Genomic DNA, 25355 nt, shown 5'->3' on the forward strand with positions numbered 1-25355 from the left:
GCATTAAACATTTCCTGATGCCCAGCGTGAAGTACAAGGATAAGAGATGTTCTCACGACATGTACACTGTGTTCTTTTCCCTTTTTATGATTGTTTTATTTCCAGATAAACAGACATGTGCAGAAGTGAGAGGAACGGTGTGACACGGTCAGATAAATACACTTAAATCCTGGCAGGAAGAATGTGACATTAGGGCATTAAAATGCTCAGTACATTTTTATGTGTAGTAAATACTATTTCTAAATCATCAATGGGTGTTATTGCTTCTGGTGATCAGAGCCCCCCAGATTCTGTTGAGTGCCCCAATTAAAAATGTGCATGGTTTGCAAGAGGCTCTGTGTAGACATGACCGTCTCAACACCCAAAGGTAGTTTCCAAGAATTTGCATTGACCTATCCTTTAGATAAGCCACTATTATGTGATCAGTAGTGGTGCTCCTCCCCTGCTTCTAGGACCCCCACCGATCAGCAAAACTTTTTGTTAGGAAGCCTTAATGTTTTTGAAAACCTATGTCCAGGAAAAGTTGTATTCAAAGAAATGTTTTAGTTAAGGTTCCTTCATGTCCCATAAGGAGAAAAACGTATTGCCCCTTCCTGAGCCATCAAATCAAGAGGTGACTGTGTCAACATCTTCAGGAATATGTGTTGATAATCTTTCTTTAGGACAAGCCCTTTCTCTGTGTGTGATAATGGTGCCCCATGCCTGCCATGCTTCCCGGACCCCATAAATTAGTAGAACCATTTTGTTAGGGGACCTCAATATTTTTTTCAGTGGCAGGTGCTAGGTACTGGAAAAGTCCAGAACCCTTATTTTGGAAGGAATGGTTTCATGAAGTTTCCTTCATCCAATGCAAGGAGGAATTGATCCACCTATCCTGATTCATCTACCGTCTTTACCATCTCTTTGTTGGACTAGGTGGGGTATTATTTAGCAAAACATACCAAACAATCTATGGTTGAAGTCTTGTCCTTCTTAACTGTAAACTTTTATTGGTTCAAAGCACCAGTGGTACCTCCTCCCGCATGGTAGGTACTCCATGAAGGCACTAGATGTTGGGTTGTCTAGGCCATGGCTTTATTTGACTCTGTTGTTGCACTCTAGCGTTTATCTGTTCCCTTTTGTTCCTTCTTCATTGGTTGAAGGCACCAGTGGTACACACTGGCTCAAGTAACTACTCGACTCACCTTCTATATGTTAGGTTGTCTAGGTCATGGTTCTTCTTTGACTCCATGGTTGCACGCTCATGCTTATCTGCTACCTTTTCTTCCGTCTTCATTGGTTGAAGGCACCAGTGGTACACACTGCCTCCAAGTAACTACTCCATTCACCTCCTAGATGGTGGGTTGTCTAGGCCATGACTTTTGCATATGTGCTCCCTTTTGTTCCTTCTTCATTGGTTGAAGGCCTCAGTGGTACATTCATCTAAGCTTTCCACCCTCTTCCTCTCCTGTCGTCTTCCCCCGCTTTCCCACCTACTTCGTTTTTTTATATATTATTATGGTATTATACAAAAATACTGCTATAGGATGTGCTGAAATTATTTCTCAGAACTCACAGACTCGATGAATGTCAGTCCCTGACCACAAATTGAACATTATAATTTTTTAAGGTTTTTATTATTGCTTATCCTTGAATGTTAAGCTGTTTTCTCGTTGTAAAGAAAAATAATTATAAGAGTACAAAATAAAAATGAAACTATATGAATGCAATTTATGCCGTATGACCTGTGTAGGTTTACAACTCAACATTTTGTTCTTTGAAATACAAAAGCAAATGTAAAAAAAATACATAAATATTCTATGTAGGAAGTCTCGCTAGTAGAAAAGGTGGGGCAGGAGATAACAGGCCATAAATAAGACATGTCTAACTATCAGTTTTAAAGGGATGACCCCTTTAATTTAATTCTAAGTATTGTTCTATAACATTTTAGAATTTTTGTTATTTTGTGTTGATGAGTTGGAGTTTTTATTTGTCATATTATGGGGTACATGGAGGTAGTGACTAATGTTTATACATTTTTGAAGGGAAATGGAAAAAAAATGCCATTTTCTTACGTTATGTACAATGTGGTATCAATAACACTCTGTTCTAATTTGTGGGGTAAATGTACACTGCTCAAAAAAATAAAGGGAACACTCAAATAACACATCCTAAATCTGAATGAATGAAATATTCTCATTGAATACTTTGTTCTGTACAAAGTTAAATGTGCTGACAACAAAATCACACAAAAATCATCAATGGAAATCAAATTTATTAACCAATGGAGGCCTGGATTTGGAGTCACCCCAAAAATTAAAGTGGAAAAAAACACTACAGGCTGATCCAACTTTGATGTAATGTCCCTAAAACAAGTCACAATGAGGCTCAGTATTGTGTGTGGCCTCCACGTGCCTGTATGACCTCCCTACAACGCCTGGGCATGCTCCTGATGAGGTTGCGGATGGTCTCCTGTGGGATCTCCTCGCAGACCTGGACTAAAGCACCTGCCAATTCCTGGACAGTCTGTGGTGCAACGTGATGTTGGTGAATGGAGCGAGACATGATGTCCCAGATGTGCTCAATCGGATTCAGGTCTGGGGAACGGGAGGGCCAGTCCATAGCTTCAATGCCTTCATCTTGCAGGAACTGCTGACACACTCCAGCCACATGAGGTCTGGCATTGTCCTGCATTAGGAGGAACCCAGGGCCAACCGCACCAGCATATGGTCTCACAAGGGGTCTGAGGATCTCATCTCGGTACCTAATGGCAGTCAGGCTACCTCTGGCGAGCACATGTAGGGCTGTGTGGCCCTCCAAAGTAGTGCCACCCCACACCATTACTGACGCACTGCCAAACCAGTCATGCTGAAGGATGTTGCAGGCAGCAGATCACTCTACACGGTGTCTCCAGACTCTGTCACGTCTGTCACATGTGCTCAGTGTGAACCTGCTTTCATCTGTGAAGAGCACAGGGCGCCAGTGGCGACTTTGCCAAGCTTCCTGCACGGTGTTTTGCTGTGAGCACAACCCCCATCTGTGGACGTCGGGCCCTCATACCACCCTCATGGAGTCGGTCCTAACCGTTTGTGCAGAAACATGCACATTTGTGGCTTGCTGGAGGTCATTTTGCAGGGCTCTGGCAGTGCTCCTCCTGTTCCTCCTTGCACAAAGGAGGAGGTAGCGGTCCTGCAGCTGGGTTGTTGCCCTCCTTTGACTCCCTCCACATCTCCTGGTATCTGCTCCATGCTCTGGACAATGTGCTGACAGACACAGCTACCCTTCTTGCCACAGCTCGCACTGATGTGCCATCCTAGGTGAACTGCACTACCTGTGCAACTTCTGTGGGATGTACTGTAGACACCACCTCATGCTACTGTACCTCTAGGGGTGAGAGCAATGGCAAAATTAAAAAGTGACAAAAACAACAGCCAAAAAGGATGAGAACAGAGAAATGGTCAGTGGTCACCACCTGTAGAACGACTCCTTTATAGGGGGTATCTTGCTAATTGCCTATCATTTCTACCAGTTGTCTGCTCCATTTGCACAACAGCAGGAGAAATTGATTCACAATCAGTGTTGCTTCATAACTGGACAGGTAGATTTCACAGAAGTGATATTGACTTGGAGTTACATTGTGTTGTTTAAGTGTTCCCTTTATTTTTTTGAGCAGTGTATTTATTTTTTGGTGGGAGCTTTTTTATGAAACTTTGTAAAACTTAATATTAATTCATTTTCTCCCACTAGAGCACTCAATGCAGCAATTGTTTAACCGCTTACATACAAAATATTCCACAGCATGGAAATCTGAAATTCCACCTGTTAATGGTGGACTGGCATGGCCTAATAGACAGATATCAATCTAGACATGGGGTACCTTTGTTAGCTCTCTGCTTGCAATGTTAACCCATTGGCACCTTGCACTTCTGCCCCCGTGGCCTTTATGGAATAAAAGATGGATCCCCTCTGTCAAACACTTTTCATGCTATAGTTTCTTCCCAACTGTGGCATCTAAGGGCTTAAATTGCCAAGATCTAAAAGCTGCAGAACTAACCCGCCTTGGTCAAAAACACATTTTTGGCCACCAAGAAACAATGAAACATGAAACAACACATGAAAGCGTACTGTACCCAGAATTACTGAAAAAATAAAATATATAATATCTTGTCCCAATAGTTATATTCATATAATAGAAATCTCAGCTCAGTTGTTTTTATCGGTTGGTGCAACTTGAAGCAGGAGCTGGAGATGGAGCGTGACCGAATGGAACCAACCTGGAGACCATTTATAGCGGACAACCGGAATATAAATGATAATTCCACTGAGGATAAAGAGGACAACGTAGAGATATTCCAGCTGTGGGCTGCCAATAATTGGGGCCAACACCAGATACACAGAAGCGATGAGCACTATCACTGGAATGATGATGGGAACCTGGAAGATTAGAAGAGTATAATGGTTAGTGCACAAACTAATGACTACTGTGCCGACAATGGAGCCAAATGAAATTATTGTAGCCGAGTATTCGAAAAAGTTTATAGAAAGTTTTTTGAAAGTCTGGATAACCTAATGTCAGGCTGAACCCAAGGATATCAACGGGTTTGCCCAGCGCTATAATGTGTATGGGTGCGCCAGCCATCTGATAGTCATGAGAGATGTTGATGGGGCATGTCTGATTTCGGACTGCCGGTTGCTTTGTTCTTCCAGATATAAGCCGCTGGCAGAGATGTCTGTTGGTTTTCTCATATAGAACACAGGAGCGCTCGGCCGAGCGGGCAATTGTGTGTATGGGAGAGATGGCAGTCAGTCACACGATCGGCCGGAGCATCGTTTGTCCGACAGTCATCTAATGTGTATGGCTGGTATAAGACAATCAGGGATCACAGTGCTGTAAAATGAGAGTGACCCGGGTCATTCTCAAAGTGTAAGGCGATGTTCACACTTGTAAAATGCTCGTCCGATTGTTACAACTTTATCCGCAAATTCTGGATTCAGACGTGCCCTCTGACTCATCCATTTACTTCAATGAGGGAACGAAGTCCAAACATAAATATTTTACCTGTTTTGTCTATCTATATATATAAATATATATATATATATATATATATATATATATATATATATATATATATATATATATATATATATATATATATATATATATATATATATATATATATAGTTTTGAGGAAAGAAAGGGAAAAAGTTGGGTATAGGTACCATTATTAAAATAGACCAGGAGTGCTGCATCATGTAGATATAAACCAATTAATATACAAAAGTAGAAGATTCACATAAGAAGAAACCCGTGCACACCCATAAATATAACCAAAAATATACAGTACAGACCAAAAGTTTGGACACACCTTCTCATTTAAAGATTTTTCTGTATTTTCATGACTTTGAAAATTGTCCATTCATACTGAAGGCATCAAAACTATGAATTAACACATGTGGAATTATATACTTAACAAAAAAGTGTGAAACAACTGAAAATATATCTTATATTCTAGGTTCTTCAAAGTAGCCACCTTTTGCTTTGATGACTGCTTTGCACAGGCAGGTCATAAACTGGAAAAGGCAAGAAACAGGAGGCCCCACACCCGTTCACTGGGGAGAGTCCTGAAATGCACCTTTCACCCTACAGTGCCCTGGATCGTGCCTGAAACACCACCAGTAAAGGTACTGAAGTGAACTGTTGTAAGTGTGCCTATTCTTCTTCTGACCCGGCTGGGTCCCCTCTGTCCTGCATCCCTTCTCCTACGCTGCCCTGAGGCCCCGCTCCACCTGTGGGGAGCCGCACCAACTAAGCTGCCTGACCACCGGTCTCAGAGGACTGTAGCAGCACTGGTGATCCTCACCAGACACCACGGGTGGCGTCACGAACATTCCCCTTTCCCATACACCTTTCCCCCCATTATTCCTTGCTTTTAAGAGTGACCCCAGGGTACGGGCCCGGGAGCCGGCCACCGCGGCATCCCCCAAAACTAACAGCAAGGCCCGGGCGCCGAGTAGTCATCCCCATCCCCTGGGCGCGTCATCTCTTCCTGGCGTCACGAACAGGATTCCGTGCCCGCTGCAACGACGGAGTGTTGTGCCCGTTGCCACCGGGTACTGTGCACCTTTAATCAAAAACTGTGTATTAAACTGTGGCGAAGATTGCCACCATTGTTGTGCCGCCGAGCGGGAAGAAGGGCGTAAACTGAGAGGCGTACCTGCTGAAGCGCGCGAAGTCCCGGACACGCCCCACACCTCGACGTCAAACCAGGAAGTGCCAGGTCCTGGAAGGAGCGCCGGTGAGCGCTCTGACGTAGGACGCAAGCAACGCAAGGTCCTGAAGAAGACCGTCACCTGCGGAGCTGCGGCCTACCGGAAGAAAAGAAAAGAAGGTAGGCCACGGTTCGCTAGGGGGGCGCCAGAATGTCCGAAGAACAGCACAACGCCGGAGCACCGGTTAACCGCCCTGATGTTCAACCTTCAACCTGCGCTCGGCGCCGAGCAGGACGAAGCAGCCGCTCCACCAGCAAGGCTTGTAACCCCTGTCATACCCATGGCCCTACCGTATATCCCTGGAGCAAAGTGGCTCCGCCAGTACAGCGGCAAACCAGATACCCTGTCTGGATTCAAAAGGAAAATATGCGGTATACTGGACATGTACTCTATGACAGGCAAGCAAAGAGCCGCTGTTGTATTAGGACAATTGACTGGTGCTGCGGAGCGAGAAGTAGAGACCTGGTCGGCTGCAGACCAGGAGTCAGTGTCCGCAATCTTTAAAAAGTTACAGACTGTCTTTGAGAATCGTACTGAGACAGACCTCCGGATGAGGTTCTACAACTGCTCTCAGCAACCGGAGGACAGTGTTCGGGACTATGCCTGGAGTTTACAAGGGGCCCTGCGAGCTCTGAAACAGGTTAGTCCAACCAGCATCGATAATGAAAATAAAATGCTGAAGGAACAGTTTATCCGGGGACTGAGGTCCCAAGAGGAGAGCAGGACTGTGCGTTGGTGGTCCCTGGATCATCCAGATGCCACCTTTGACACCCTTAAGGACATGGCTATAAAAGGACTGCAGCCCCTGGAAACAACTGCTATCCAATGTTACCAGGGTGGGGCCAACCCAGTGCCTGCAGCGTCCACCTTTTCCCCGGTGGCTGCTGAAGCCAAGGTTCCAGCAACGTCCCCTAGTGAGCTGGACAGCCTGCGCTCTGAAGTGCGTTAGTTGAGCAAAACCCTGACCACTGTACTGAGTGCCCTGCAGCTGCAGACGGAGCCGGAGGAGGAAGGAAGGATCCTGCTAGCCGACAGCCCTGAAGATGTCCCCTGGATGAGAAGGAGGAGGAGGACAACGCCACCCCCTGGGAGGACCAGCGACCAACGCCGCCCGCCAAGGGACCCTGTCTGCCACCGCTGCCACAAGACAGATCACGCCGTCCAGAGCTGTCCTTTAAACGAGAAAACCCTGGGGCCGAAGGCCGACACCCAGGAGTAGACCCCACAGGCCCATCAAACTGGTACCGCAGGTTCGTGGGAGGAAGACCTTTCCTGTCCATTGTGCTGGGCGAAATCGCGACACCCGCTCTGCTGGACACAGGATCTCAGGTAACCATCATGCCTGATGTCCTCTACAAAAGGTTCTGGTCCATAGACAAACTTCACCCGCCAGATCCCAATCTTTCCGTGTATGCCTCAAACAGCCTCCCCCTTAACCTAGTCGGGGTTAAGGATGTGGCAGTAAAGGTGGGAAGAGTGGAACTGAAGGACCAGGGACAAATTGTAGTAGAGACTAATCCTGATGATACAGACTTGTATATTGTACTTGCCACAAATGTTGTTAGTAACAGTTTGGGAGAAGTGTTGTTCTTGCTCCAACAGATAGCTGACACTGCCAGACCAGGGCAGAGAAGGGCGCTGCAGAAAGAGATCCGAGCCCTTATGTACCAGCAACAGGTAAAGCTAACAGGCGGTGAAATTGGTAATGTACGGGTGACAGACCCGGTACCCATTGTGATTCCCCCGATGAGTGAGATGCTGATTTGGTGTAGAGCAGCAATAGGTCTCAAAGGACGGAGCTACCAGGCGGTAGTAGAGCCCCTTAGCTCGGAGCATAGGCCTACACTCTTGACTGCCAGAGGGGTAGTGGATGTACGCAATGGGAGGGTGCCCGTACGCCTCCTAAACTATGGGGAGGACGAGGTTAGATTACCACGCTAAGCCACTGTTGCCAAACTGTACACAGTAAATAACAACTCCATACACACGGCGGAGTCCTTAACCTCACCAGACGAAGTGGAGGATAATGACCCGGCAACCCAGGTGGAGGATTGGTGTCAACAGCTCCATGTTGGGACAGACACCACTCCTGCCCATCAGAAGCAGGGTGTACACCGGGTGGTTTAGGAATACGAGCAGGTATTCAGTAAACACCCACTTGACTTTGGGAGGATTAAGGGGGTTCAACACCATATCCCCACAAGTGACCATCCACCCATCAAAGAACGTTACAGGCCTATACCACCAGCACACTACCAGAAGGTGAAGGAGATGTTGCACGACATGAAGAAGGCAGGGGTAGTAAGGGATAGTTGTAGTCCCTGGGCAGCTCCCCTAGTTCTGGTCAGGAAACAGGACGGAAGCATGAGAATGTGTGTAGATTACAGACAAGTAAATCGCATTACACATAAAGATGCATACCCTTTACAACGTATAGAGGAATCCCTGGCTGCCTTAAAGTCTGCAAATTACTTCTCCACCCTTGACCTCACTAGTGGGTACTGGCAAGTAGCTGTTGCTGAGGAGGATCGGGAGAAGAAAGCCTTCACCACCCCGATGGGACTCTGCGAGTTCAATAGTATGCCGTTTGGACTCTGCAACGCCCCCGGAACGTTTCAGAGATTGATGGAGTGCTGCCTGGGACACCGCAACTTCGAGACTGTACTACTATACCTGGATGACGTGATAGTGTACTCCAAAACGTATGAGGACCACTTGAAGCACCTGGCAGAGGTATTTGAGTCGCTGTCCCAGTATGGGATGAAGCTGAAGCCCTCAAAGTGCCACCTGCTCAAGCAAAAGGTACAGTACCTGGGGCACATCGTTAGTCCAGAGGGAGTAGCACCAGACCCGGAGAAGGTCACTGCCATCCAGAAATGGCCGGAGCCGAAGAGCCTCAAGGAGGTACGTCAGTTCCTAGGACTAGTCGGGTATTACCGGAGGTTTGTGAAGGACTATACCAAGAAAGCGGCGCCTCTGCAAGACCTCCTGGTAGGACAGTCCCCCAGAGGCAGAAATCCCCCGTTCCAGTGGGGTAAGGAGCAAGCTGAATCCTTTAAGGTGATGAAGGAGATCCTGACTACAGCCAACCATTCCTGCTGTACACTGATGCCCGCAACTAATGATTAGTAGCTGTACTGAGTCAGAAGCAGAATGGCCGAGAGAAGGTGATCGCCTATGCAAGCAGGAAGCTCCGCCCGACCGACAGGAACCCAGAGAACTATAGCAGCTTCAAGTTGGAGTTCCTGGCAGATTGGCCTCAACTAGGAGGAGCAGTAATAATCCCTGTGATCCACTTCTTTCAACAGCCAGAAGACCCTCCACAGCAAGTAGAACCTGTAAGTGCTTCAGAAGAGCCTGCTCAAGAAGAATCCCCGGAAGAAGGATCCCCGGTTGGAGCAGAGCAAGAAGGCCCAGCCAATGGTATACTTGCCAGTCCTGTAGAGAGGTTAAGGCAACCCTGCAGTTCCCCAACACTTAGAACTGACAGAATGGGAGGTAGTGTAAATACTAGTGCCTCACGCATCCCAGTACCACGTAGGTCGACACGTAGCACACGAGGTCAGACCCCTGTCAGATACAGAGAGTAAAGAAGGAAACTCTGACAGTGTAGATAGTTGCCCCTGGGGTATTATATTGTGTATTTTCATGTATATGTATTTATTAACTTGTGTTATGCTTGCAATGGACAATTTAAGTGATATGGACACTTCCCTTGTTGCCTCTAGTTACCCGTAAGGGTACATAAAGAACTTTGTGGCTGAGGACTATGTGCAGCCCAAAAACTGCTTCTTGTAAATAATTGCACTTCCTGGAGTGCCCCTTTAGGTGACCTCAGAAGAAAAACCTGTCTGGTGTGGCACTAACGGAGGTCCAACTCAGGATCGCCATGCCCTGCAGCCACCCCAGAGCCTACGTGGAGGGTTTGCTTTGGACAGGTCCCTCAAGCTACCAAGTACTCTACCCTGTGAGATGGACATCCTGTCGGGGAACCTCACTGGAAGAGACTTGAGTTCTGGGGTTGCTTAGTGAATTGTATATATCTATTTATTATTTATAATGTTTTATATGTAACGTTTAAGCAAAGTGCCTCCCATAAAGGGAAGAGTTATTGTTATTGTTGTTAAAAAGTACTTCAGTCCGGAGTACTGAGCTTTGCTAGGGGGGAATGTGGCGCCCTGCTGCGCATTGGTGCCACAGATCCTAGAGGGGTGCATGGACGGATTCCTCCACAAGAGGCCCTCATAGCATTCACACACCTCCACCTTCCACCTCAGACCACCAGAGGGAGCCCGGATAGGGATATAAAAAGGGAAGGTGGAGCTAGGCAGTCAGTCTGAGTCTAGTCAAGTCTGTAACAAGTCTGGAATCTGCAGCCTGGAGTATGCAGTCTGCTGCAGCCAGAGAGGTTGTCAGTCCAGCCCAGACTCAGGGAGCTCAGGTTAGTGAGCCTAAGGCGTGCCGACGCCATAAGAGCGGTGAAGAGTAGCGAGGCCTACTGCCAGTGTGAAGCCTAGTGAGGGCCCCGAGCGCGGCCGAAGGCAAGTGGAGTAAGCGAGCTACATAGTAGACAGAGGAGCTTAGCCAGCTCACCCCAAGACCATTTACTGGACACCGGGTCCACGTCTGCAGGGATTCCTACGCCAAGCAGAAACAACCGGAACCCCTGGCGAACTATATGTCCTAGGAATACCAAAAGCTGACTGTTATACCAGGGTCAGGAATCACTGAGGCCCAAGAGACCAGGGAGTGTGATCTCCAACAGAAGGCCCTACCACCAGGTCAGCAGGTGCAAGACAGAGACCAAGTTAGGCCTAGCTCCAGGCAGGTCATAAACTTATCAGGAAAAGGCAAGAAACAGGAGGCCCCACACCCGCTCACTGGGGAGAGTCCTGAAATGCACCTTTCACCCTACAGTGCCCTGGCTCGTGCCTGAAACACCACCAGTAAAGGTACTGAAGTGAACTGTTGTGAGTGTGCCTATTCTTCTTCCGACCCGGCTGGGTCCCCTCTGTCCTGCATCCCTTCTCCTACGCTGCCCTGAGGCCCCGCTCCACCTGTGGGGAGCCGCACCAACTAAGCTGCCTGACCACCGGCCTCAGAGGACTGTAGCAGCGCTGGTGATCCTCAACAGACACCACGGGTGGCGTCACGAACATTCCCCTTTCCCATACACCTTTCCCCCCATTATTCCTTGCTTTTAAGACTGACCCCAGGGTACGGGCCCCGGAGCCGGCCACCGCGGCATCCCCCAAAACTAACAGCAAGGCCCGGGCGCCGAGTAGTAATAATAATAATAATAATAATTTTTATTTATATAGCGCCAACATATTCCGCAGCACTTTACAATTAAGTTGTTATCCCCATCCCCTGGGCGCGTCAGCATGTGTAACCCATCATATGTTGGCTGGTCTGTAGCTTACCATGTTGTCATATGGAGTCCATGCATAGACAGGGTGTAGGTCCCAGAAGGGATTGTGTGATTCATTGGTGGTATAGAGGGGTATAGCGGCGCTTCTGCGCCTTGCTGTGGCTCTGGTAAATGACGTACTGAGGAGACTGTGCTTTATACACCGGTGGGGAACGCCGGACCGGAAGTGCGTCATTGGTGGGGCGTGATTGGATGGCCGGACATTGCCTGTGTTTACAGGCACGGTACAACCTCTCATGTTGTGTATGGTGGTAGTCAAGGAAACTGAGCTGTGGTGCATGTGCAGGGGACAGGCTATCCATTATGGTACTGTGTAGACACAAATAAAGTTGCAAATTTATTTGCATCTGCACAGCGCCATAATGGCACTTCCGGTCCGGCGTTCCCCACCGGTGTATAAAGCACAGTCTCCTCAGTATGTCATTTACCAGAGCCACAGCAAGGCGCAGGATCTCTGCTATACCCCTCTATACCACCAATGAATGACACAATCCCTTCTCGGACCTACACCCTGTCTATGCATGGACTCCATATGACTGCATGGTAAGCTACAGACCAGCCAACATATGATGGGTTACACATGCCATTGTACAACTATCTTTAACTCTCCATACTATCCTTTAGATCCACGTGGCCACACACCACTATTGGACCTGGTTGAGGTAACCACTCCAGACTATACAATCATCTTACTGGCAAAATCATGGGTAATATATTTCAACTGTAACATCTTGATATTGCAGCTCTCCTCTTTCCTGGACTCTAGTCCTATTCTCAGACTCTGAACAATTTCAAACCACCCATACAAGTAAGAACAAATTTGGCTTTTATCTACCTTTTACATTTATGTTTTGTATACCCTGTTCTGCGTGTTTATACTGCATATACTATACAGGGGTGGATTAAGAGTAACATAGTTTGTAAAGCCGAATAAAGACTTGCGTCCATCAAGTTCGACCTGTTAGTTCTGTAATTGCTAAAGTTGATCCAGAGGAGGGCAAAAACCCCAAATGATTTGGCCAATCTTCACCTGAGGAAAAATTCCCTCCCGACTCTGAAACCAGCAGTCAGAATAAATCCCTGTATCAACCTACTATTTTATTTTATTTTTAAGTATATGCTGAAATCTGCCTGGTATCTAGAAATGCATCCAGTCCCCGCTTGAACTGGTGTAGTGAATCCGACATTACCGTCTCCTCACTCAGTGAATTCCATATTCTCACTGCTCTTACCGTAAAGAACCCCTTCCTATGCTGGTGCTGAAACCTTTTCTCTTCCAGTCTTAGTGAGTGCCCTCTTGTTACCGTAATATCCCTCCTTTTGAACAAATCCCGGGCAAGATCTCTATACTGTCCCCTAATATATTTGTACACATTTATTATGTCCCCCCTCAACCTTCTCTTTTCCAGGCTGAATAGTCCTAGTTTTGCCAACCTCTCTGGGTATTGCAGTCCCTCCATTCCCTTTATTAATTTTGTTGCCCTCCTTTGTACCTTTTCAAGCTCATTTATATCCTTTCTATATATTGGGGCCCATAACTGAGCACAGTATTCCAAGTGTGGTCTGACCAGTGCTTTGTACAGTGGAAGAACAATGTTCTCATCCTTTGCAGCTATACCTCTTCTGATACATCCCATTACCCTGTTTGCCCTTACAGCAGCGGCCTGACTTTGGGAACTCCAATTTAGTTTGCTATCAATCAAGATGCCCAAGTCCTTCTCCATCTCTGAATTCCCCAATGATTTCCCATTCAGTGAGTACTGGTGACTTCCATTTTTCCTTCCCATATGTATGACCTTACATTTCTCCTCGTTAAACCTCATTTGCCATTTAATGCTCCACCTACCCAGCTTATCCAAATCCCTCTGTAGGTCTGCACTGTCCTCTTTTGTATTAATTGTTTTACATAACTTTGTGTCATCTGCAAATATTGATATTTTACTATTTATCCCGTTGACTATGTCGTTAATAAAGATATTAAATAACATTGGGCCTAGTACAGACCCCTGTGGTACCCCACTAGTGACGCTTACCCAATCTGAGTATATTCCATTTATAACCACCCTCTGCCTTCTATCCTTTAGCCAGTTAGCTTCCCACTTGCAGACATTTTCCCCCAGCCCCATCATTCTCATTTTGTATACCAAGCTATTATGTGGCACGCTATCGAACGCTTTTGAGAAGTCGAGATACACGACATCCACTGGTTCCCCCTGATCTAATCGAGAGCTAACCTCCTCGTAGAAGTCAATCAGGTTTGTTTGGCAGGAGCGATTCCTCATGAATCCATGTTGGTTCGGGATTAAAAGATTATTAGCATCAAGATGCTGCGTAATTGCCTCTTTAATGAAGCTTTCAAAAATTTTGCCCACAACGGACGTCAGACTCACCGGCCGATAGTTTCCGGCGTCACTTTTCGCTCCCTTTTTGAATATTGGCACTACATTCGCCTGTCGCCAATCAAGTGGCACAGACCCAGTCTCAACAGAGTCCTTAAATATAAGATATAACGGTCTGTCTATCACATTACTTAGTTCCCTTAGTACCCGTGGGTGTATGCCATCAGGTCCTGGTGATTTGTTTATTTTAATGTTACTGAGGCGTTTCTGTACCCCAGCTTGGGTTAGATTTGTCATACTTAGTGGAGGATTAAGCTTGTCACTTCTCATTTTTCCTGTTAGTTCGATTTCCTTTGTGAAAGTTGTCGAAAAAAAATTATTTAATAGATTAGCTTTATCCTCATCTTTCTCTATGATTTTGCCTTCCTCACTTTTTATCGGTCCAATATTATCCGATTTAATCCTTTTACTATTTATATACGTAAAGAACAGTTTGGGATTTGATCTACTTTCCCTAGCAATACGTCTCTCTGTTTCCTCCTTCGCTATTTTTATTTGTTTTTTGCAGGTTCTCGTTTTTTCCTTGTAACACTTTAGTGCTTCCTTACTGTTTTCCTGTTTTAATCTCTTGAATGCCTCTTTTTTGCTATTTAACGCCCCTTTTACGTTCTTGTTCAACCATATTGGTTTCCTCTTATTTCTGGCCCTTTTATTCCCATACGGTATATATCTCTCGCACGGAGTATTCAGAATTCTTTTGAAGGTTTCCCATTTACTATTCGTATTCCTTTGATTAAGAACTTTGTCCCAGTCAATAAGTTGAAGGCTTTCTTTCAGCTGATCAAACTTCGCCCTCCTAAAGTTTAATGTTTTTGTTGTTCCCTTATTGATAACCCTACTGAAGGGCATTTTGAAGTCGATAATATTATGGTCGCTATTACCTAGGTGCCACCCTATCTGTACCTCAGTTATTCTATCAGGCCTATTAGTCAATATTAAGTCCAACACGGCCTTCCCTCTCGTTGGTTCCTGCACTAGTTGGGAGAGATAATTATCCTTAATATTTGTCAAGAACCTTTTTCCTTTCTGAGATCTACAGGTTTCTGTTTCCCAGTCAATATCCGGGTAGTTGAAATCCCCCATTACAATCACTTCATTATGTTTTGCTACTTTGTCTATTTGTCCTAATAGCAGATTCTCATTCTCCTCTGTTATATTTGGTGGCTTATAGCAGACCCCCAGTAATATTTTATTATTATTTTTAGTTCCCTCTATCTCTACCCACATGGACTCGACCCCCTCTTCTCCCTCTCCTATATCTTCCCTTAGTCTGGGTTTTAGACATGACTTTACATATAAGCAGACTCCTCCGCCTTTCCCCTGTTTCCGGTCCCTTCTAAATAAACTATAATCTAATAAATTTACCGCCCAGTCGTAGCTATCTTCTAGCCAAGTCTCTGTTATACCTACGATGTCATACCTCTCCTCCGATATAAGCGCCTGCAGCTCATCCGCCTTATTGGTCAGGCTTCTTGCGTTGGTCAGCATGCAAGATAAAACTTTGGGGTTATTTAGCATCCTATTCTTCTCTAACGATCTAACTGTACTATCCCCACCCCCCTCTCCACCCTCATTATATTCACTTCTCCCCTTCCCCCTTGCTTGCCTCACATCCCACCTATTTCCTTGGTTCCCCCCCCCCGTCTCTAGTTTAAAAACTCCTCCAACCTATTAGCCATCTTCTTCCCCAGCACCGCTGCACCCTCCCCATTGAGGTGCAGCCCGTCCCTACGGTAGAGCCTGTAGCCGACCGCGAAGTCGGCCCAGTTCTCCATGAACCCAAACCCTTCTGCCTTGCACCAACTCTTTAGCCACTTATTCACCTCCCTAACTTCCCGTTGGCGCTCCTGTGTGGCTCGCGGGATTGGTAGTATTTCTGAGAAAACTACCTTGGAGGTCCTTGCCCTAAGCTTCCTACCTAGGTCCCTGAAATCATTTTTAAGGACCCTCCATCTACCACTCACTTTGTCATTGGTGCCGATGTGGACCATGACCGCTGGGTCTTCGCCAGCCCCACCCAGTAACCTGTCAACCCGATCCGCGATGTGCCGGACTCGAGCGCCAGGGAGGCAGCACACCGTTCGGCGATCCCGGTCTTTGTGACAGATTGCCCTGTCTGTCCCCCTAATAATAGAGTCACCCACTACCAGAACCTGTCTTGCCTGCCCTACACTTCCCCCCTCCCCCTCATTACTGGAGCATACACTCCCCCGGCGGTCAGAGGATCTGTCGTGCTCCAATAATGCCGGTTCTGAACCAGCCTTCCTATACTTCTTCCCTCTATCCCTCCTAACTGTTATCCAGCTCCCTGCCTGTTCAGCCTGCACTTCCCCTCTATGCTCCACCCCCAGTATTGACCCATTGAGTGTCTGCTTGGTGAGCAGCAAACTCCGTTCCATGTTGTCGATGCTCCTCAGTACCGCTATCTGAGCACTTAGATCCAGAATTTGGGCTTCCAAGTGCATGATATGCTCACATCTCTCGCAGCAGTATGGATCCTCGAGCGGTTGCTCACAGAATGCATACATTGCGCAAGATGTACACTGCACGGCTCCGGCCAACATGGACGTCATTCTAAATATGGGGATACAGTCAGTATATATATACAAGTACAAAACACAATTATTTATATATAGGTGTATGGACGGGGATCAATTAGGGATGTGCAAGTGTATCAATTAGATATCGGCGGGGGATCAGTGAAGTATCAAGTATGGAAGGGGGAATCAGATAAGTAGGTCAGGTGGATTAATTAAGTAAAAAGTAAAGTAAAGAAAGAATGAAATACAGTCAGCAATTCAGTCCTAAGTCCTCCCTTCCAAACTCCCTGAATCCAAAGTCACTGAAAAACAAGTCACACACTTACTTTCGTTCGCACTTACGCTCCGGACACACGCAGCTCGTTCACACTCGCAAACTAAGAGATTTAAAGAGTTGTTTTTTTTTTGTTTTTTTTGTTTTTTTTTCTTTGTTTTCCAGCAATGTACCCTTCACCTCAATGCACTTCCAAAGGACTTGATGTCCAACCAGCCGCCCCTTATAAACCCTTAATTATGACCCCTTCCCCTTAATTAACCCCTTGTGAGTAAATCTACACCTCAGGATTTTAGTGCAATGTAGTTAACCCTTAAATACACAGGTAGTAAACTAAGAAACTAAAACTGTAGTGAGAAAATAGGTTTTAAAAAGCCCAATAAATCTAAACAGGTAGAAAAGCACTCAGCAGGTCACAATGCAGCACTCACCGCAATTCACACAGGTATTTTCTGCAGGATTCCCAAATACCTCTTCACTGAAAACAAGTCACACACTTACTTTCGTTCGCACTTACGCTCCGGACACACGCAGCTCGTTCACACTCGCAAACTAAGAGATTTAAAGAGTTGTGGTTTTTTTTTGGTTTTTTTTTTCTTCCTTTTCCAGCAATGTACCCTTCACCTCAATGCACTTCCAAAGGGAAGTAGCCAGGGCCCCGGGCAGTTTAGAAGACTTGCATCCCCCCCCCCCAGATACTGGATGTATCACGTGACATGTCACATGATACCATTTGATAGATCATGTGATAGGTCATGTTAGTAACACACGCAAATTTTTCTCTTATGTACAGCGCCATACATAACAGAGCAGGGGTGAGAGACCGTGACTGTTCTGGAGGCCGAACCAATAGGCTGAAATTAATTCTGCTCAATATTACCATAGTAGTACCTTGTAATGTCTTCACATCCTGTTCCGTCCAGATGTGTCCGGATCCCAGAATTCCAAGAGGCAGAAGTTCGTCAACAGCCATTTTGGGACACCCAAAGGATGGGTGTCTCAATATGGAAACCGCTGGTGGTACCAGCCTCTTGCGTGATACCACCAGCGGAACACCGTCGCGAACACGTCATATACGCTGCCTCCGGGATCAGCTGAATGATTCACTGACCGCCGCCATCTTTGTACAGGAGGAGCACATGCGCAGTTTTAATGTGACCGCCGCTATCTGCCTGCACAAAGATGGCGGCAGTCTGATTTACTGGGTGGGGAGACAGCTCAAACGAGAGAACACATGAGGAAAGAAGACAGCACAGGTGTGGAGAGAGAGCAGACAAGGGGGAGAACACATGGGGTACACAGGTCAAAGAAGAGATCACATGAGATGAGAAGACAGCAGATGGGGGGAGAGAAAGCGCACAGGGGGAGAGAGACAGAGCACAGGGGGGAGACAGCTCAAACGGGACAGCGCATGAGGGGAGAACACAGCACAGGAAGGAGAGAGACAGCAGACAAGGGGGATAGCACATGGGGTAGACAGGTCACAGAAGAGAGCACAGACGGGAGAAGTCAGCACATGGGGGAAAGAGAGAGTGGATAGGTGGGTGAGCACATGGGGGGAGAGATTCTCAACGCTGCAAAGCCTGCCCCCATCGTGATATTACCGCCCTCTCGATGCCATAGCATCGGGCCTCCATCTAGTAAAAAATAATTATTATTCATAATTGTATGACTTAATATTGAGCAGAATTAAGTATCCTGACATCCCCCTATATACAATATGAGCCCCCACATAGCCCCCTCAATCAACAACCAAAGTGATCAACCTATGGGGCCCTTATACATGTAAGCCCTGACAAAAAAAAAACGTGAAAAATTCTCTTTTTATTTAGTTTAAAAACCCCAAAACATACAGACATAAATACAGACACATAGCACAGAAAAACAGTGATATAAAAAAGAGCAGAAATGGGGGGAGTTGGGGACTAGTTTTGCCCTTCACAATTCCCTTCTTGACAGCGGAGGTTGGCACCCTAAGTTTACACAGTATTGTGCCCCCGCTCCTCGTCGACTGCCCCTCTGTAGACCGACCACTACTCTAACTGACCAGGCATTCTCAATAGGTGATCAGATAATATTTAATAAACATTTATAATATTTAGATACTAGTAACCCTTCAGATCATAAATGGCCAGGTAAGTGGCAGCGTAATTAAGTCCCAAAACATCCATATACAGTGGTGGCCAAAAGTATTGGCACCCCTGCAATTCTGTCAGATAATACTCAGTTTCTTCCTGAAAATGATTGCAATCACAAATTCTTTGGTTTTATTTTCTTCATTTAATTTGTCTTCAATGAAAAAACACAAAAAGAATTGTCCTAAAGCCAAATTGGATACAATTCCACACCAAACCTAAAAAAGGTGGTGGACAAAAGTATTGGCACTGTTTGAAAAATCATGTGATGCTTCTCTAATTCAGGTAATTAACAGCACCTGTAACTTACCTGTGGCACCTAACAGGTGTTGGCAATAACTAAATCACACTTGCAGCCAGTTAACATGGATTAAAGTTGACTCAACCTCTGTCCTGTGTCCTTGTGTGTACCACATTGAGCATGGAGAAAAGAAAGAAGACCAAAGAACTGTCTGAGGACTTGAGAAACCAAATTGTGAGGAAGCATGAGCAATCTCAAGGCTACAAGTCCATCTCCATAGACCTGAATGTTCCTGTGTCTTCCGTGCGCAGTGTCATCAAGAAGTTTAAAGCCCATGGCACTGTGGCTAACCTCCCTAGATGTGGACGGAAAAGAAAAATTGACGAGAGATTTCAGCGCAAGATTGTGCGGATGGTGAATAAAGAACCTCGACTAACATCCAAACAAGTTCAAGCTGCCCTGCAGTCCGAGGGTACAACAGTGTCAACCCATACTATCCGTCGGCATCTGAATGAAAAGGGACTGTATGGTAGGACACCCAGGAAGACCCCACTTCTTACCCCGAGACATAAAAAAGCCAGGCTGGAGTTTGCCAAAACTTACCTGAGAAAGCCTAAAACGTTTTTGAAGAATGTTCTCTTGTCAGATGAGACAAAAGTAGAGCTTTTTGGGAAAAAGCATCAACATAGAGTGTACAGGAAAAAAAAAAGAGGCATTCAAAGAAAAGAACACGGTCCCTACAGTCAAACATGGTGGAGGTTCCCTGATGTTTTGGGGTTGCTTTGCTGCCTCTGGCACTGGACTGCTTGACCGTGTGCATGGCATTATGAAGTCTGAAGACTACCAACAAATTTTGCAGCATAATGTAGGCCCCAGTGTGAGAAAGCTGGGTCTCCCTCAGAGGTCATGGCTCTTCCAGCAGGACAATGACCCAAAACACACTTCCAAAAGCACTATAAAATGGTTTGAGAGAAAGCACTGGAGACTTCTAAGGTGGCCAGCAATGAGTCCAGACCTGAATCCCATAGAACACCTGTGGAGAGATCTCAAAATGGCAGTTTGGAGAAGGCACCCTTCAAATATCAGGGACCTGGAGCAGTTTGCCAAAGAATAATGGTCTACAATTCCAGCAGAGCATTGTAAGAAACTCATTGATGGTTACCGGAAGCGGTTGTTTGCAGTTATTTGGGCTAAAGGTTGTGCAACCAAGTATTAGGCTGAGGGTGCCAATACTTTTGTCTGACCCATTTTTGGAGTTTTGTGTGAAATGATCAATGATTTGATTTTTGCTTCATTCTCTTTTGTGTTTTTTCCTTGCAAGCAAATTAAATGATGAGAATAAGACCAAAGAATTTGTGATTGCAATCATTTTCTGGAAGAAACTGAGTATTATCTGACAGAATTGCAGGGGTGCCAATACTTTTGGCCACCACTGTACCTCACAGACACGTGAGGTATATAGCCCCTACATACAGTATGAGCCCCCACACAGCCCCGTACATACTGTTTGAGCCTCCACAAAGCTCCTTATGTACAGTATGAGTTCCCACATAGCTACCTAGATTCAGTATGAGAACTCATTTAACTACCTATATACAGTATCAGCCCCACATAGCTCCCTGCGCAGCCTCAGCATGCATCCCCACACAAGTAACATCACCTCCTTCTCCACACAGGCACTCAGCATGCAGCCCTACATGAGTGACATTATCCCCTTCACTATGCAGCCCCATGTGAGTAGCATCACTCCCTTCACAACACATCCCGCAGCCCCACGCAGCCACCTTACATGCAGCCTCACAAGAGTGACATTACTCATTTTCCCTTGCAGCCATCCAGCATCAACTACCCTTCCCCGCACAGCCCCACATCACTCCCCCTCCACAGCCCCCTTCTCCACAATGCCCCTCATCATCATCATCATCCCCCCTCCTCACAGCCCCCATCATCATCATCCCCCTCCTCACAGCCCCCATCATCATCCCCCCTCCTAACAGCCCCATCATCATCATCCCCCCTCCTCACAGCCCCCATCATCATCATCATTCCCCCTCCTCATAGCCCCCATCATTATCATCCCCCCTCACAGCCCCATCATCATCATCCCCCCTCACAGCCCCATCATCATCATCATCCCCCCTCCTCACAGCCCCATCATCATCCTCCCTCCTCACAGCCCCCATCATCATCCCCCTCTCCATAGAGACCCTCATCATCATCATCCCCCCTCCTCACAGCCCCCATCATCATCCCCCTCACAGCCCCCATCATCATCATCATTCCCCCTCCTCACAGCCCCCATCATCATCATAATTCCCCCTCCTAGCCCCCATCATCATCATCCCCCCTCCTCACAGCCCCCATCATCATCATCATGCCCCCTCCTCACAGCCCCCATCATCATCATCATGCCCCCTCCTCTCAGCCCCCATCATCATCATTCCCCCTCCTCACAGCCCCCATCATCATCATCCCCTCTCCTAGCCCCCATCATCATCATCCCCCCTCCTCACAGCCCCATCATCATCATCATGCCCCCTCCTCACAGCCCCCATCATTATCATCATGCCCCTCCTCTCAGCCCCCATCATCATCATTCCCCCTCCTCACAGCCCATCATCATCATCATCATTATTCCCCCTCCTCACAGCCCATCATCATCATCAACATCATCCCCCTCCTCACAGCCCCCATCATCATCATTCCCCCTCCTCACAGCCCATCATCATCATCCCCCCTCCTCATAGCCCCCATAATCATTATCATCCCCCTTCTCACAGCCCCCATCATCATCATCACCCCCCTCCTCACAGCCCCCATCATCAGCATCATCCCCCCCTCCTCACAGCCCCCATCATCATCATTCCCCCTCCTCACAGCTCCCATCATCATCATTCCCCCTCCACACAGACCCTCATCATCATCATCCCCCCTCCTCACAGTCTCCATCATCATCATCATCCCCCCTCCTCACAGCCCCCATCATCATCATCCCCCCTCCTCCCAGCCCCATCATCATCATCCCCCCCTCACAGCCCCCATCATCATAATCACCCCCCCCACAGCCCCCATCATCATCCCCCTCTCCATACAGACCCTCATCATCATCATCCCCCCTCCTCACAGCCCCCATCATCACCCCCTCACAGCCCCCATCATCATCATCATTCCCCCTCCTCACAGCCCCCATCATCATCATCATTCCCCCTCCTCACAGCCCCCATCATCATCATTCCCCCTCCTCACAGCCCCCATCATCATAATTCCCCCTCCTCACTGCCCATCATCATCATCCCCCGTCCTCACAGTCCCCATCATCATCATCCCCCCTCCTCACAGCCCCCATCATCATCCCCTCTCTCCACGCAAACCTTCATCATCCCTCTCTTCTCTATACAGCCCATCATCACCTTCCCCATGCAGCCTCACGCATATAACATAAACCCTTTTCCTGTGAAAGCCCCCCCCATAAGCAGCCTTATACAAGTAGAAGTGGCCATTTCCCTATACAACCCTCCATCATGCAGCCCCCATACAATACCATTATCCACACTTCTTTGCACCCAAAATTCATCCTCAGCCCACTCACACTGAGCCCTGTGTCCTCATTCCCACCTGCACACAGCTCCATCATGCAGCCTCTCTGTCCGCTTCATCAGCCACAGCTCCAGCTCCACGCTGCTTCCTGCTATCGGGTCTTCACTGGATTGAAGGAAGCCCTGCCCCTTCCGGTGACATCATCCCCTCAAAAAATCAACTCCACTCTAGACGCTACCGAGCTGCAGATGTCGGTGCACAAAGGATTATATGAGGGCAGTCTGGATTTGGGCCCCCGGGGCCCCAGGCGGTAGCCCAGACTGCCCTCATTATAATCCGCCTATGATACTATATGTAACCCCAACACCTTATCCCTCGTCTCTCCTTACCTCCACCTTCCTCCCCCCTCCCCACCCCGCCTTCCCCTCCACCCCTACCTCTTTGTCATACTTCTCGACAATATGATTGGAATTTCGATTTTGATTATGATATTACAAATCTGGTACTGACACCTGTATGTTCTTCTCTTTTAGTAAGCGACTAAATGATTAAGGCCGTAATTGAGGCCGAAACGTCTTACCACTGTCGCCTTGCACCTGGGTTTGAACAAATTGTCTGTGTATTAATAAATGTTTTTGCATTCACAACATTTGAGTGTACAATTTTCATAGTCAAGAAAATACAGAAAAATCTTTAAATGAGAAGGTGTGTCCAAACTTTTGTTCTGTACTGTACATCACCCACAGGACGCATTGACCATAAGAAGGGAGAAGATGGTGAAGATTTTCATGTGCAATCAAAACTTCCATTACAAAGCTTATACATTAAAGGGGGGAACATCTCTCCATTTGGAGAGTGCCATAACTTTATGAGGAGACTTACAGGCTACGCCATGTAGAAAGCTCGTTAAATGGTCGATGTTGACTTTTAGGATTCCTACTTTCAATAGGTGGCATTCAATTTCCCAGAGGAGCATTGTATGGCCTATAAGTCTCCCCACACTGGCATGGCACTCTCGACAAACAGAGACGTTACCCCTTAGACTACCGTCAGAGGCCTTTCATCCAGACAAATCAGATCTCTTGCTTTGCACTGATGAGGAGCAAACACCTAGAAACATATGTCTGTAAATGGAGATTCTGATTTGTCTTCTTATCCTAAGTCCTGTGACAAGGCTCGTTAAAGGGTCAACACTGACTTTTAGGATTGCTACATTCAAGTCCTCCTCCTCTCTGAAGAGGCAACTTGCATATAGAAATTAAAAAGAAATAAAAAGATTGTATTACTTGCCTTATATGGTCTGGGGATGTCCGGCTTTTTAATCTTAATGTATATGAGGCCAGAAATTGTGATACCATAGAACAGCCAGGCTGTGAAACTGACATGAAACAATACATAACAGGAGTCATAAATAATATATGGACATGTCACTACAGTAGGAAACATATACAGTAGTATCAATGTGCGATCTGTGTCGTTACATAGGACTGCAAGTAAATGTGCTTTACTAGGTATAGTAATACAGTCACATGAGAAACATTGAGGCTAAGTTCACATGTTGCTCGCGTGCAGAAAATCCATAGCGTAATACAGTACCAACTAAGTAGATGAGTTTTTAACATTTCAAAACTTTTAAATCCTCCGCTTGTCAATTTCTCTTTATCCTTAAGCCACGTTCACACGTTCAGTATTTGGTTAGTATTTTACATCAGTATTTGTAAGACAAAACCAGGAGTGGAATAATCAGAGGGAAAGTATAATAGAAACACGTCACCACTTCTGCATTTATCACCCACTCCTGGTTTTGGCTTACAAATACTGATGTAAAATACTGACCAAATACTGAATGTATGAACGTGGCTTTAGGATAGGCCATCAATATCTAACCAGCGGGAGTATGTCACCCAGCGCTCCCACCAATCAGCTGCTTTTGGTGGCGACAGCCAAAAATTATTGGATACTGACAGAACAAGGCAGCTTTGCAATTTCTATAGTTAAAACACTAGGGAGAAAGTAGCTCAAATACTGTAGGGTCTTATCCAACAAAGATAAGAATTTTTATCAGATTGTTCTAACCTGATCCGTATTATTAAGCGTTTTAAGTTGATGTTCAGCTGCTGGGGATCCATGGGTTGTCAAAACCGATGAATATCAAAATCTGGAGAATTTGTGGATACCTCCCGCTCTGCCGATTATTGAAGACGTCAATTCAAAGAAATATATTAATTTGTGGTTTTTATTCTACGCGTTTCAAAGTAACAGGCACCAATGTGTATGTATGTGGTTGTTTCCTGAAGAAGAAGCGCCTGTCACTTTGAAAAGCATCTATAAAAACTGCAAGTTAATAAATTTCTTTGAATTGACGCCTTCAATAATCGGCAGCGCCGGAGGTATCCACAAATTTTCCAAATCCATTTCTATAGTGGCGCTGCCAGGTACTGCAGATGAATAGGGGTTTGATCTGCAGTACCTAGCCACGGCCACTATAGTTTTGATGGAGCTGCTGTGAGAACATCCGGCTGTCGGTAACAGCCAATCGGTGGTGGGTG

The 25355-nt window shown here is 46.4% G+C and overlaps 1 protein-coding gene across 1 annotated transcript in view; it reads right to left on the reverse strand.

The window, feature by feature from the left end:
* Positions 1–1872: 1872 nt before the first annotated feature.
* Positions 1873–25355, reverse strand: part of LOC141258886 (b(0,+)-type amino acid transporter 1-like) — a 53561-nt gene continuing 30078 nt past the window's right edge. Inside the window, exons 6-7 of the mRNA XM_073674110.1 lie at positions 24097–24184; positions 1873–4413 (exon numbers count right to left, since the gene is read on the reverse strand). Of these exons, the coding sequence (XP_073530211.1) occupies positions 4183–4413; positions 24097–24184 (319 nt within the window). The 3' untranslated portion in view covers positions 1873–4182. The remainder of the gene's footprint in view (positions 4414–24096; positions 24185–25355) is intronic.

This window comes from Phyllobates terribilis, unplaced genomic scaffold (assembly GCF_046119375.1).
Source record: "Phyllobates terribilis strain yellow unplaced genomic scaffold, ASM4611937v1 Scaffold_3__8_contigs__length_932513732, whole genome shotgun sequence".
Taxonomy (NCBI): Eukaryota; Metazoa; Chordata; class Amphibia; order Anura; family Dendrobatidae; genus Phyllobates; species Phyllobates terribilis.